General features: G+C 43.2%; 1 protein-coding gene across 1 annotated transcript in view; it reads right to left on the bottom strand.

Moving 5' to 3' along the window:
• Positions 1 to 399: 399 nt before the first annotated feature.
• Positions 400 to 15771, bottom strand: part of mal2 (mal, T cell differentiation protein 2) — a 36472-nt gene continuing 21100 nt past the window's right edge. Inside the window, exons 3-5 of the mRNA XM_034175239.1 lie at positions 12959 to 13129; positions 2660 to 2845; positions 400 to 664 (exon numbers count right to left, since the gene is read on the bottom strand). Coding sequence (XP_034031130.1) covers positions 593 to 664; positions 2660 to 2845; positions 12959 to 13129 — 429 coding nt within the window. The 3' untranslated portion in view covers positions 400 to 592. The remainder of the gene's footprint in view (positions 665 to 2659; positions 2846 to 12958; positions 13130 to 15771) is intronic.

Genomic DNA, 15771 nt, shown 5'->3' with positions numbered 1-15771 from the left:
GGAGGGGGTGAGGTCTCACGCTCGTCAGCACACTTCCTGAGGTACGTTAGATTTTGTGACTAACATTTATACAGTCAGTAAATGTGGTGTCCCTCACACCTTTTTATATTGAGCTGTATGTTAGTCATGTATCGGCTTCCACTGCAGTGGAGTTTTGTGAACTGGATGTTCCATGCCTGCAGGTTGGGAAGCTGATTAGTAATCAAGCCAGGAAGTGTTTGCTGTTTGTGTACACCTTTAAGTGTTCTCTCTGTGTGTAGAGTGTGGACTCACATAATGGTTCCTTCTTTCACAGACTCGGTTTGTTGCGGCCACCTGGGGGGTGTCGGCGGGGTCCTTGGGTCCGAACAGCTTCTGGCTCCGGACCGTTAGCGCACCACGCACTTTCTTTTGTATATTTTGTATCACTGTTATGTATTAAATTCAGTTAGCCTTTGTACCGTGCTCTGCTTATTTCATACTGGGTCCTTCAAACGCTGGTCGGTTCTCCGAGCTGCGTCCGACACATAACATTAAATAAGCAAAAACTGATCTGATTGTGAAGATGATGCGACAAAAGTTGTAAAGTTATTTCATGTTGTTGCATTCTCAGTTACAGCCTCCACCTCCTGAAGCCCATCACCAAACTGCAGCCGTAGCACAGCGTCACCACAAAGGCAAATACCTGTGATATAACAAACAAACAAAGTGGTCAATATTAGAAACAAAGTATTTTTATATTAATCATTGTATACAGTTATGCATTTGGTTGGTAATGAGTATATACATATGTATGTATATATGGAGTGGGTGTTTATAAGCTTTGCTTCTGCTCACCCCCTTTTAGTCACACATGTTACTGTGGAATTGTCTTGTGTATCAGTTTTTTTTGTTATTGCTGAGTCTTTGTGCCAAATGAATTCATTCATTTATTCATTCATTCGTTCGCTGCAAGTGATAACTTACCTAGTTTATTCTACATAACGTATTAATGAGAAACCAGATGTGGAGAACAAAGTCATTGTTCTGGTGACATACGGCAAGTTGGATCAATTTAAAATAAATAAATCTGCTAAGTTAGTATTTGCATATGCTTTCACATTAGCAATGACTGCAACAGATGCTACTTAACAGGACTACATAAGCTAACACCCCTATTCCACAGGGTGCCGTTCTACTACGATCGCCCACTATCCAACAAAAGGACAAAAACGGGACAAAAACTTGGCTTGCCTCCTAACAGCCTGTCTTATAAAGTGCAGACCTGGCAACTGGCTTGCTTATAAAGTGCAGACCTGGCAACCAAAAATGAAAGCAAGAAGCAGCGATCTTGGCTAGAACTGCAACAGTCAATGCTTCAGCTTAAAATTTTTACCCCAATGGAGCACGAGCAAACAAGTTTCAAGCCGTACTCACTACACATACCTTGTTTAAAGATGTGTGAACATGACTGAAGCTGCTCAGACTATAAACACCCAGAAGTTACCAAGCACTAGTGGCGATTTTGCAAACGGATGAAATTTTTGAACAATTTGACATTTCGCCAGACTTCAAAACTGGCGTCAATGACGGCCGTTGTAGCCGACTGAACGGTCCCCTCTAAAAATTGGTCCGGACTGCCTTCACTGTGCATGTGTCAGACTGACTGACTCTCTACACCCAAAGCAATCAAAGGGAATAATGTGATTATTAACCATCAGATGACAAATTGAAAACCTCTTAAATCATTCTAAAGTCAATTTTAAGCAGAAATGAAGCGATAATCGGTGAATTGCTGCTGACACTCCAAAGCGATGTAGGCGCGGCAACACGTCTGAGTGCTGCTGTGGTGCTCTGATCGCTTCCCTTGTCTTTTATTAAGAAATTTATGTGGAAATGATTGTTGTAAAAAAGCTTCAGATATCTGTTGCTGACATATATGATGACTGGAGTGCAGTTTTAAGCAGAAATGAGGTGATAATTGGTGAATCGCTGCTGATGCTCTGAAATGATGCATGCACAGTAACTGCTGCTACGTATACCAAGTTTGACAAACACGGATCAATAATTTACTATGATGCTTCAAAACATGCCCCGATTTGCTATTCAGGATTAGCGGGAAGGAACGGCGCTCTGTGGAATAGCCCCTGACTATATGTACTAATGCTAACCATTGTTAGCATCTTCTTTATGCACCCTTTGTCAACATAGCAACACTTCACATGTGCAAATTCCTGAAAAACTTTTGTTGAAGAAAAAAAAAGATAGGAAATATCACAAGTTTAACAAAGTCTTGGCTATTTTGGAAAACAATTATAAGCAAATTATGGAAAACAACAAAAAAAGAAAAAAAAATAGTGTGCAATCTACACAATGATTTAGAATCATAATAATTCAGACATGAAAAAGAGGAAAGAGAATCATTTAGAAACAAGCTGGATGGATGAGGAACACTTAAATCTGAAAGATGGAGATTTTTTACTGAACAACTGTTACACAATGTCACATTTTCGAATGTATTTGTCTTTACAAAGTTCACATTTCAACAACAGCAATTAGTCATAATTTGTCAAAACAACCATAAAATGCCTGATCCCTCCAGATAAACACATTGGCCTGATTAGACACATCCCAAACAAAACACGTCTTAAATCAGCTGAGGGGTGTAATAGGAGATGCTTCAAAGAATTACAGAACTTACCGTGACTGCCACATTAATTTGGTACTGCGTCTGATTTAGGATGGTGAGGATGTTGCCTTGTGGGTGTTTGATGCATATGGAGTTGTTGTGTGTTGGTTTAATATAGACAGCTGCCGCTGTAGTGGCCGCCTCCAGCACAAAGGCAGCAAAGTAGAAAAGCAATGCTATGAAATGATAAAACACATCCTGAAAACAAAAGACATAAGTATTAAAAGGGTGTCAGGTTTTGATTGCTCTGTACAACAACTAGGGATGTAACAATAATTGCTTCATTTTCTCCAGGTGTAGCTGTTAACAAGGCGACAGACGGGCAACTTGATTTTGCAAACTGAATGTGCTTAAAGCTTTCTCGAGGCAATGGTAGTATTTGGAGTATCAGAAATGGGCTGCAAACGGTAAAAATTTAACACAGTTGAAAGAAGTGTACTGTTTCAGTTTCTTTCATTTCCTGCTAACACTGCTTGTGTTAGTTGTGTAATATTATTTAGGACCACGCCACAAAATACTGTATTTAAGTTATTTGGAATAAAAGGCATTAAAAAAAAAAGAGAGAGATAAAAGACCAAGAATTAGATGAAGAGAGAAACTAGAAAGCATGTGTGTCCCAGGGAATGAAGGTTAATGAGATGTGGAGTCTGAAATTCTGTGAGCCTGGGAGGAGCACAGGCAGGCCTTTGTGTCTTTCGGCTGTGAGCTCATCATTCATGTCACTCATTGTTTAGCTGCAAACAAACAACTCTGTGGCTACTCCTGGGAGTGGAGCTTAAAGTAAGAGCCCAGAGCTTCCAGCAAATGGATGTTACATTTTAATGCAGTTTGACTGTTTGTCTGCATGAATGGATTTCAATTCAGTTTTGTGGAGAGGTAGGACTTCAATTAAGGGACAGTTGATTAAATTTCAGTGCGGCTCTGGATCAAGGGTTGCTTTGGATCTTTGATCCCCTTGGACTCAAAGCAACTGGTGATTAAAATTAAAGCAGATCAATCAGAATTAACAGTTAGGATCAGAGTTCAGGGCACAGAATCAAAAATAAGTGACAAGAATCAGCAATCTGGATCAAAGCTCCAAAGATAAGTGATGAGGATCAAAGGTCAGCAATCAGGATTAAAGGTCAATCTCAAGGATGAGTGATTGTGATCAACGATAATATCTCAGGATCCAAAGGCAGTAATCAGGATGATGATGATGAGAGAGAGAGATCCATGACCAGAATCAAAAAGTCACAATTAGGATCAAAGCTGAGTGATGAGGATCAAAAAGATCAACATTAAATTTCCGCAAACATGATTTAAATTCAGGGATCATGAATAAAAGGTCATCAATGATGTTTACAGATTACTGATCAGGATAAGGATCACAGGTTGGAAATCAGAAATAAAAGCAAATCTGGATTATATCCAAGTTTGACCAAGAACTGAAATTTGGTTTGGGGCTCATTTTAAATTAAAGGGGATTCTGGGACCTTGATGGAAGTATATACTAGGAGTGTACATAGATATTGACACTATATGCAGAAGACACTAACCATCAACCTTAATGATTATTTTAACAGTTAACCATTAGCATTAATCACAACTGGTGTTTTTATAAGTCTACCAGTCAGAAGTCCATGTAACAATGTCCAAACTTTGAGAAGTCTGAAGACTTTTCTCTCTGCCACACAGAGATGGCCTAGTTATCCCCCACTGGCCACAGCGGGACAGGAAATCCAGAATCAGTCTGTCTGCATCCTCCAGTCATGCTTTTCTTTCAGCACTATAACTTATGAACGCTCTGTCCAATTTATTGCAAAACTAATACACACAATCATGTACAACGTCTCTCCCTATGGACTTTTGGACCATCTATCAGCCAGGATTTTTACAACAGAGCCACTTCAAGCACTACACACTCTGTATATCCTAGATATCATTGTTGAACAATGCCGATGAAGGTAAATGCATATTCATATACTAGGTTTCACCACCCTATGAACCTTTGGGCCTGTAGCACCACACTTCACCTGTGTGTGCGCGCGTCCTCCATTCCTTGATTATAACTGACTTTTACATGAATGTTTCAGATACTACCCGTGGGGGGGGGGGGGTGCTCTGCCATGATTTATAATGTAATACTGAGTTTTCAGACAAATATGGGACATCACAGATCCCAGAATTATGGGTCGATCAACAGAAGGAGAGGGAATTCGAAGAAATTCTGCCAAACTGTCCGGCACCTCAGGAGACGGAAGCAGCTCTCCGCCAACACCGTCTATAGTGCGGGTGGGGAGCTGTTGACCCTGACTGGGGATGTTGTTGGGCAGTGGAAGGAATAATTCGAGGATCTCCTCAATCCCATTGTCACGTCTTCCGAAGAGGAAGCAGAGACTGGGGACTCAGAGGCGGACTCATCCATCAACCAGGCTGAAGTCACCGAGGTGGTCAGAAAGCTCCTTGGTGGCAAGGCTCCTGGGGTGGATGAAATCCATCCTGAGTACCTTAAGTCTCTGGATGTTGTGGGCCTATCTTGGTTGACATGTCTCTGCAACATCGCGTGGCGGTCGGGGACAGTGCCTCTGGATTGGCAGACTGAAGTGGTGGTCCCTCTGTTTAAGAAGGGGGACCGGAGGGTGTGTTCCAACTACAGGGGGATCACACTCCTCAGCCTCCCCAGTAAGGTCTATTCCAGAGAGAGGAGAATTTGACCGATAGTCGAACCTCGGATTCAGGAGGAGCAGTGTGGTTTTCGTCCTGGTCGTGGCACACTGGACCAGCTCTACACCCTCCATCGGGTGCTGGAGGATTCATGGGAGTTTGCCCAACCAGTCCGCATGTCCTTTGTTGATCTGGAGAAAGTGTTTGACCGTGTCCCTCGAGGCATCCTGTGGGGGGTGCTGCGGGAGTACGGGGTCCTTTGCTAAGGGGTATCCGGTCCCTGTATGACCGCAGCAGGAGCTTGGTTTGCACTGCCGGTAGTAAGTCAAACCTGTTTCCAGTGCATGTTGGCCTCCGCCAGGGCTGCCCTTTGTCACCGGTTTTGTTCATTACCTTTATGGACAGAATTTCTAGGCGCAGCCAGGGTGTAGAGGTGGTCCGGTTTGGGAACCACATAATCTCATCTCTGCTGTTTGCGGACGATGTGGTTCTGTTGGCTTCATCAAATCAGGACCTTCAGCGTGCACTGGGGCGGTTTGCAGCCGAGTGATAGATAGATCCCAGAGGGAAATTCAAGGCATCCAGCAGCTTACACATTAGACAAGACACACACATTGCACCAGACACACAAAATAGGGTTAAGTAAATAAAAGAAAAATAGACCATTCAATAAAAGCTACTAACTAAAAAGTACAGCATCCAGTCTCAGAGAATATGACGGAGGAGTAAATGTAGTAGTGCAGTAGTGAGGCGAAAGCACAGATGTAAACAGTACACAATGTGAACAGTGTTGGTTGTGCAAAGAAGTAAGCAGTGTAAACAGTGTTGGTAGTGCAAAAGAAAGCAATAAAAAAGTCAAACAGATGTGTCACAGGATTATTTCTTAGTGAGATGGGAAGAGTTGAACAGTCTGATGGCCTGAGGGACAAAAGACTTCCTGAATCTGTCCGTGTGGCAGGACTGGGACAGCAGTGTGCCGCTGAATGAGCTCCTCTGCTTGATGATGGCGCTGTGCAGAGGGTGCTCAATATTGTCCATGACGGCCAGCAGTTTACTGAGGGTCCTTCTCTCTGCCACTGATGTTGGTGTCTCCAGCTCTGTTCCCAGCACTAAACCAGCTTTCACCAGCCTGTCCAGTCGCCCGGCATCCCTCCTCTTCATGCTGCTCCCCCAGCAGACCACCACAGAGAAGAGGACACTGGCTACCACAGACTGGTAGAACATTCGCAGGAGTTTATGGCAGATCCTGAAGGACCCTAACCTCAGGAAGTACAGTCTGCTCTGTCCCTTCCTGTAGAGGGTGTCAGTATTGGCTGACCAATCCAACCTATCGTCCATAAGTGTCCCCAGATATTTGTAAGTGTGGACCACCTCCACATCGACCCCCTCAATGGAGACTGGCTGCAGAGTGGGCCCGGACCTTCTGAAGTCCACTACCATCTCCTTTGTTTTGGCAATGTTCAGCTGCAGGTGGTTTGATTTGCACCACTCCACAAAGTCCTGTATCAGGACCCTGTACTCTCTTTCCTGTCCCTCTCGCACACATCCCACAATAGCAGTGTCGTCCGAAAACTTCTGCATGTGGCACGACTCCAAGTTGTAATTGAAGTCTGATGTGTACAGAGTGAACAGAACTGGAGAGAGCACGGTTCCTTGTGGTGCTCCAGTGCTGCTGATCACTGTGTCCGAGGTGCAGTTACTGAGTCTGACGTATTGTGGTCTTCCAGTTAGATAATCATTGATCCAGGTGACCAGATGAATGTCCACCTCCATCTCCATGAGCTTGTCTCTCAGTAGCAGGGGCTGGATGGTGTTGAAGGCACTGGAGAAGTCAAAAAACATGACCCTCACAGTGCTGTTACCCCTGTCCAGATGAGAGTGGGCCCTGTGAAGGAGGTAGAGAATGGCGTCCTCCACTCCCACCTTCTCCCTTTATGCAAACTGCAGTGGGTCCTCAGCATGTCTGACCTGAGGTCTGAGGACGCTCAGCAGCAGTCGCTCCATGGTCTTCATCACATGGGATGTCAGAGCGACTGGCCTGTAGTCATTCAGTTCCTTCGGATGTGCCTTCTTAGGAACTGGAATGACACAGGATGTCTTCCACGTGACTGGGGCCTTTCCGAGACGCAGGCTCAGGTTGAAAACATGCTGGAGGGGCTCCCCCAGTTGGTTGGCGCAGGCCTTAAGCATTCTGGGACACACTTTATCCGGACCTGCTGCCTTCCTGGGGTGGAGTCTCCTTAGCTCTCTCCTGACCTGGTCTGCCGTGAAGGAGGGAGGATGGTGAGAGTGGGTGCTTGTTCCGGCTGACTGTGATGATGATGCATTATTCCCTCTAGGCTGGACTATTGTAATTCATTATTATCAGGTTGTCCTAAAAGTTCCCTAAAAAGCCTTCAGTTAATTCAAAATGCTGCAGCTAGAGTACTGACGGGGACTAGAAGGAGAGAGCATATCTCACCCATATTGGCCTCTCTTCATTGGCTTCCTGTTAATTCTAGAATAGAATTTAAAATTCTTCTTACTTATAAGGTTTTGAATCAGGTCCCATCTTATCTTAGGGACCTCGTAGTACCATATCACCCCAATAGAGCACTTCGCTCTCAGACTGCAGGCTTACTTGTAGTTCCTAGGGTTTGTAAGAGTAGAATGGGAGGCAGAGCCTTCAGCTTTCAGGCTCCTCTCCTGTGGAACCAGCTCCCAATTCAGATCAGGGAGACAGACACCCTCTCTACTTTTAAGATTAGGCTTAAAACTTTCCTTTTTGCTAAAGCTTATAGTTAGGGCTGGATCAGGTGACCCTGAACCATCCCTTAGTTATGCTGCTATAGATGTAGACTGCTGGGGGGTTCCCATGATGCACTGTTTCTTTCTCTTTTTGCTCTGTATGCACCACTCTGCATTTAATCATTAGGTGATCGATCTCTGCTCCCCTCCACAGCATGTCTTTTTCCTGGTTCTCTCCCTCAGCCCCAACCAGTCCCAGCAGAGGACTGCCCCTCCCTGAGCCTGGTTCTGCTGGAGGTTTCTTCCTGTTAAAAGGGAGTTTTTCCTTCCCACTGTAGCCAAGTGCTTGCTCATAGGGGGTCATTTTGACCATTGGGGTTTTACATAATTATTGTATGGCCTTGCCTTACAATATAAAGCGCCTTGGGGCAACTGTTTGTTGTGATTTGGTGCTATATAAAAAAACTGATTGAATTGATTGATTGAGGATGGTGAGGACGAGGGCTGATCTGCTGGGGGTTTTTGGGAGTGTAAAGCGTCTAGGATGAAAATCAGCACCTCCAAATCTGAGGCCATGGATCTCAACCAGAAAAAGGTGCCTTGCCCTCTTCAGGTCGGTGGGGTGTCCTTTCCTCAAGTAGAGGAGTTTAAGTATCTCGGGGTCTTGTTCACGAGCGAGGGATAGATGGAGCGTGAGATCAACAGACGGATCGGTGCAGCGTGTGCAGTGATGCGGTCGCTGTATCGGACCGTCGTGGTGAAAAGAGAGCTGAGTAGGGGGGCAAAGCTCTTGATTTACCGATCAATCTACATTCCGACCCTCACCTATGGTCATGAGATTTGGCTAATGACCAAAAGAACAAGCTCGTGAGTACAAGCGGCCGAGATGAGTTTTCTCCGCAGGGTGGCTGGGCGCTCCCTTAGAGATAGGGTGAGGAGCTCAGTCACTTGGGAGGAGCTCGGAGTCGAGCCGCTCCTCCTCCACGTTGAAAAGAACCAGCTGAGGTGGCTCGGGCATCTTTTCTGGATGCACCCTGGACGCCTCGCTGGAGAGGTGTTCCGGGCACGTCCCACTGGGAGGAGGCCCCGGGGAAGACCCAGGACACGCTGGAGGGACTACGTCTCTCAGCTGGCTTGGGAACGACTCAAGGTTCCCCCGGAGTTGCTGGGGGAGGTGTGTGTGGATCGGGAGGTCTGGGCGGCTTTGCTTGAGTTGCTGCCCCCACGACCTGACCCCAGCTGAAGCGGAAGAAAATGGATGGATGGATGAGTTTTCAAACAAATACAGGACATCACAGATCCCAGAATTATGGGTCGATCAACATAAGGAGATGTGTCTTGTTTATTTATTTCACTTCTGGGGTGGAGCGTCTCTGAGCTTCTCACCTTGGTTTAATACTGATCAGAATTTAAAGTCTGGTCCCACACAGTTTCAGCAATATCCTACTGCGTGTTCCCGGGAATGGGATATACTATAGAGAATTCCATAATCATCTTAAAAGGCCTGTCCACTTAAACCCACAGCAGACTCAACTTTCAAATCCATTTTTTTTTTCTGAGGAGACCAAGGTACTTTCTCTGTGTAGTGTGTACTCCAGCAGTGGTTGGATTTTAAGGATTTCCCACACGGCTGTCGTGATTTACATTCTGGAAATGACTGACTGAGGTTTGGATGAGCAAACCCACAAATACACAACTACTGCACCGACACGTGACAAAAAGAAAGAAAAATAAACATTTTAAACGCAGCAAGGTGGCTTAAGGTCTGGATTGGAAAACATTTTTCTTTTGGTACTATAAATGTGTGTATGTTTCACACTAACCTACACACGTGTATACATGCCATGTAGTAGTATAGGTACAATCATATTAATAACAGCAAAACTGCAAATAATATGAAATCTAGCAACAATCACCTTGACAAAAATTACACACATTTAGAAGGAGAGTAATATAATGTCTTTAAAGGCGATAAAGTCTCAAACATTCCGCTCCAAAGTTACAAATATAGAATGCTGGTTTTTTAAAGCACAGATGTAAACAAGAGCAATCCGAGATTTCTGACATCCGCCAATCCGGATCTGGATTCAGATCCCCTCCAAAATTCACTGGAGTCTTCCATGCCCTAATATCTATCTGTGGTGAAAACAGTCAAAATCCGTGCAGTAGTTTTGACGTAATCCTGTTAGACAAATAAAGAAATACATGCCAATAATTTTATTACGTCCTTGGCGTACATAATTATTTTCTTTACACAGTGTTTGCACAGCACAGACTTCAAAATTGAATTTGCACTGAAATATAAACTGACACTGAAACCAGACAGCTGCCATGACAACATTATTCATTAAACACAGTAAGCAATCTTAAATTTCGGCATGATTGGGCTTTTTGTTTGTCCCCCATGCTGTTAATCTAACTTTCAAATGTTTTTTAATGCTTTTATAGCACACTGACATGCCCACATTCTACAGTGTCTTTCCAAATCAATAATTTGTGAGAACAAAAACAAGGTTAAACAAGAGCAATCCGAGATTTCTGATGTCCACCAATCCGGTGTCCCAGACCGAACAGTCTGCCCCTAAAAAAAAAAAAAAAAAAAAAAAAAAAAAAAAAAAAATCGATCTGCCTTTTGCATCTGCGCATGCATCACTTCGGACCACAGGAGCACATTTGAGACTGAGTCTCATCCAAAGTAAGCAAATTGATTAATGGGATTATTAACCATCAGATGATAAAAGGTAAAACCTCTTAAATCATTCTAAAGTTAGCTGAAAGCAGAAACAAGGCCATTTTAAGCAGAAACACGATGAAATTCCGTACTGAAATGTCCGATGCACAGTGAACGCATCAGCTAGCAGCTCTTTTAATTGCTGCGCTCTGATCGCCTCCACCACCTTTTATGATGAAATAATACTGAATTTATGTGGAAATGATTGTTGTATTAAAGCTTCAGATATCTGTCGCTGAGATAGATGATGAATGGCGTGTAGTTTGAAGAAGAAACGAGGTGATAATCCATGAGCCGCGTCATCAGGGGGACCGATTTTTACGGGGACCGCTCGGTCCGCGACACCGGATCCGGATCTCCTCCAAAATTCAGTAGTCTTCCATGCCCCAATATCTATCTGTGGTAAAAATGTCCTCAAAATACGTACACTACTTTTGAAGTAACCCTGCTAACAGACAGACAAATAAATAAATAAACAAATGATGATAATTTTATTATGTCCACCAAGGATGTAATAAATAACTGCCATAGCTCAAAACAACAACAAGGTCCAATAGACTTTAAACAGAAACTCCATAAAAACACAAAGTGATGTCTTTGTTTCTTTGTTGAGCTAAACTAGCTGTATTGTGGCAGAATGCATTTAAACTGGATTACAAAACCTTTTTAAAAAAAATTTTAAATTGCAGTTGGCTAAAATATCAATATTTGAAAACACATATAATTGCAACACCTTTCACTGAAGCTTTACCAACATCCTGCCGACAGTGCAACCACTTGTTTAGAAGAAATCATGCACTGAAATAACTCCAGAGAAAGAAAAAAAAAAATATATATGGAAATTAGGGAAATGGAAAGCCGCAAAGGATACTGCCCTTTTGTTTCATTTCTGCTCTCACATGTAAGCTGAAGCTTCAAAATGCAGAAGTTTGTTGTGTGAAAAAAAGCACTTTTTCCAAAACATGATTGAAAGCTTGTTTTTTTGACACAGCTAGCTGTATAGAAAGACCAAATTTTCTGGCAGATTGAGATACATTTCCAGTTGAAGGAATGTTTTACAAAGTTGGTTAAGTTGTTTGAGAGCTATCTTCAACAATCTCGGTATGATCAAGGACACACACACACACACACACACACACACACACACACACACACACACACACACACACACACACACACACACACACACACAGCCTGCGTGATGTCACCCATAGGTTTTCTATAGAGACCCAAAACAGTTGATATGAAGCCCATGTCTGGGTGTCGCCATGCTGGCAGCAGAGATTCTGGCTACGTCATGATGAACCCACAAAAATGGATAAAGAGGTGGAGCATGGGTGGCTCGGTGTGTGACAAAATTAGCCTGAAAACGTCGCTCTTTTCGAGTCTGAACCAGCTAAGCTAACAGAGTAACCTCCCTTCGAGCGTTTATTAAATCATATTTTTGGGGACCATGCAGCCATTCTAATGGTTTCATGTGGTGTGGACATTAAAAGTTTTGAGCTGCTTATTTTTTCAGTAATCATGCATAAACGATAACAGATCAGGCTACTGATAGCTGATTTCACTGATTAACATCATTTTAAACAGATGGAATCAGTTAATCATTGAAGTCGCCTGGTGGAGTGGGTGGTTGCAAAGAAAACCTGCACCCTCTTGGCCCGTATAACAAGTCATATTACTCCAAACGAAACAGCCACAGCTTCTGCAACGGCTAGCAGCCATGACGTCAATGAGTTAATAACATTACAAGAGGCAAAGTACCTGGGCTCACCCGCTGTCACTCAAAGTGACCACACACCCCAAATTTTATGGCTTAAACTGTCTTAAACTAAGAAGTATGAAAAAAAAATTTTTACCCCACATACAGTTGACATGGAGGGGAAAACTATCTACAGAGACTAAAACCATTTTTTTGTATCTGTAACTGGGCTGTAAACAGGTTTATTTCTGCTCTAAAGTTGGACACTTTAACATGGGCTTGAAATGGAACTTGCTCACTGTTTGAGCCAGCCTCAAGCAGCCAGTCAAGGAACTGTACATTTTAATCCAAGGACCATGTATCCACCAAGTATACTCAAGGTCTGTCCTCGACTGAGTTATCGTGTACATGGCCTGACATTCATGGGCGAACAATTAACAAATAAGAAAGAAAATTTTCACATTCTGTAGATAAACAAACAGATGGATAAAAAGCTAAGTCTTACCAGAAAGTTCCAGTCTATGTTGATGTGGTCAGCCAGGCTGGTGATGAGGAGAGTGAGGTAGATGATGGACAGCAAGAAGGTGGTGACTGAGACGAACATCACCCAGCCCTGTAGCAAAGGCACTGGCACATTGGAGGAGGCCACCAGGATCCATACTAGACCTCCAAGGAACTGTGGATAAAAACAGACAGTGCCGGTGGTACCAGCTATAATATCAAATACACAATTCATGTCAAAGCTTAGGGCCCCTTCACGTATAACACGAAAGACGCAGAAACCGGAAGAAAATCTGCAAACCAAACACAAGATGGGGAACCACGAACCATCCACCTGCTGTCGTAAGGGACGCACAATCCCACAGGCGTGCACAACACGTCGGCGACAGTTTTGTGCATGCTTGTGAGCAGCATCACATCGTGCTGCTGATGTGAAGAAAAATAAAATGAAAAACCAGCTGTATAATTAAATCACTGGGTTGATATCAATAATAAATTAAAGGTGAACAATACAGAACCCTGCAGTTAAATAAAAAAATAAATGCCACTCGCGGGATTTGAATCTGCAATTTACACAAGATTATATTACCAGACAGGAACTTTGCCACTGCGCTACAATCACTGTGTTACAACAGGAGCATAAAATGCCTAAAATTGCTAAGGAGATAAACTTATTTGTTAAAAAAAAAAGCGCCGTAATATCTGACATAACGGCGTATTTTTGGTGATATGTGACAAAGTGGCGTATTTGTGGCACACGTGTCTGGCAGAACATGCGTTATTTGTTCTGATGGTCCATTTCACATGCAGCAGTCTGCCGAGGCGCGTTGTGTGTGGCCGCTGCAGCCCGGTGGTGTGCACTCAGATGTGGCTGTGCGGTCCCCATGTGATCATGTACATATCAGCATATCATGCACTCGTGCTCTCCCCCCGCATGCCACGTGTGTTGGGGGTGGGGGAGGGAGCGACACATATGCACGCCACGTGTGTTGCTGTTTTGCAACGCCACATTCGTGGGGGCACTTAGACAAATTTCACAGCCAGCATGAAAGCAATCATCTGCTCACTATTTTGGTGCTGACAGTGCAAATGGCCACACATTTTCTAAGTGTGAAGCGAGGGGTGTCGGATGCTCGTGTGTGTCACCTGGAACTTGGCTGACACCTGCCATGAGAGGGCTTGATTGGGCTCCCACAGGGCACACTCTGTCTTTATGCCACTGGTGTACGCAAATAATTGTTGCGACAGGTGTACGAGGCGTTGGAGGCAGCTCAGATTTTTCACAAATGGCATGCAATTCCTCCTTTGTGTGCTAGTCGGCTTCAATTGCGTTATGTGTGAAGGGGCCCAAAACAAAGTCTCTGCCAGACACTGGGCCTGAATCCACTCATTCATATTTATAAATGGACATACTGTTGTGGAGTTTTGACAACATATAGGGGAAGGCAATCAGCTTGTAAACTGGATATCTGGTTGTCTAAAGATATAATATTTATAGGATCTACAGCTAAAATACCCTATACACACATATACAGTGGCTTACGAAGGTATTCAGCCCATTGGTATTTCACACATTTTAATTTTTTATGGCATTTCAAAACACAAAAACTAAACCAGGCTTCTCAATATAAAAATTTATAAAATTATCTTCCTTAGACTCAAACTGAAAGTAAATCTCTACAACTTTTAAAAATATAAAAGCCAAGGTGATGGGTTGCATAAGTAATCAGCCCCTTTGGTATAATACCTGTAAATAATCAGTTTAATCCAGTTTTCTTCAGACAAGTCAGGGATGGATACATGCACATTTCCAAGTCAGTGAATATGTCTTGAACTTTATTTACATCAATTATGAAAAAATGCAAACAGTATGACACTCTATGGTAAATCTGGGTGGAGCAGAAACTGAGTGAGTGCAAGAAGCAGAAGAGTGAGGAAAGCCACCAAGACACCCAGACAACCCAGAAAAAATTACAGGCTTCTGTTGCTGTGACTGGAGAAATTGTGCACAGTGCATGTTTTGCATTTTGTATCCCCAGTTATACAGCTTCACGAGGAAGTGATACAGAGGAGGATTTTATTAAAAAGATGACCTGAAAGTTCAGCTACAATTTGCCAGAAGGTACATCAGGGATGAAAGCCTAGATTTAAAGTTTTGGTGAAAGAAAATCCTCCTTGAACTTTGCTCCTTGGTGGCTACATCCAAATCAAAATGTGACCAACATCCAACTTGTCTGAGGTTTTAGTGAGATGATCTTGTATATGAAGTTTCACTTTGATACACAAAGTCTTTGTCAAGATATTGTGTACACACATCAGAGACACACACATGCACAGACAGACAGAGGCTCAGATGTATAAAAGCAGCATCTAAACTTGATCAGCCTTCAGCAACACAGAAAAAAAATATGATATATTGTGTAGCTCCACCAACAATTGCATTTTTTCCCCAGAATCAGAGAAATCATTTGAGTATGCTTCATGAAGATAGGTTAACGTTCTTAAAAAAGTGTCACATTTCCTGAATTTTCCTGATCCAGAAATGTCTGTTTCCAATCTAAACACCTATTGACACACCTATCTTCACATTTTGTGGAATTCAGATTATTTATGATCCCTGCCAACAACCCCCTCCCCTCAGACAAAGCAAATAAAAGCTGCCAGCAAAGACATATCTGAAACAGTAAATGGACCTCATTTCTGTAGTACTTTCCCATATACTGCAGATGCTCAAAGCTTTTTACAATGTTCAGACATTCACACACACACACTAAGACATCAATGTCAGCGTAATGCTGTGCAAGGTGCTCAACTGCA

The sequence above is a fragment of the Thalassophryne amazonica genome, chromosome 7, assembly GCF_902500255.1.
Source record: "Thalassophryne amazonica chromosome 7, fThaAma1.1, whole genome shotgun sequence".
NCBI lineage: Eukaryota > Metazoa > Chordata > Actinopteri > Batrachoidiformes > Batrachoididae > Thalassophryne > Thalassophryne amazonica.
This window is presented reverse-complemented; position numbering and strand designations above follow the sequence as displayed.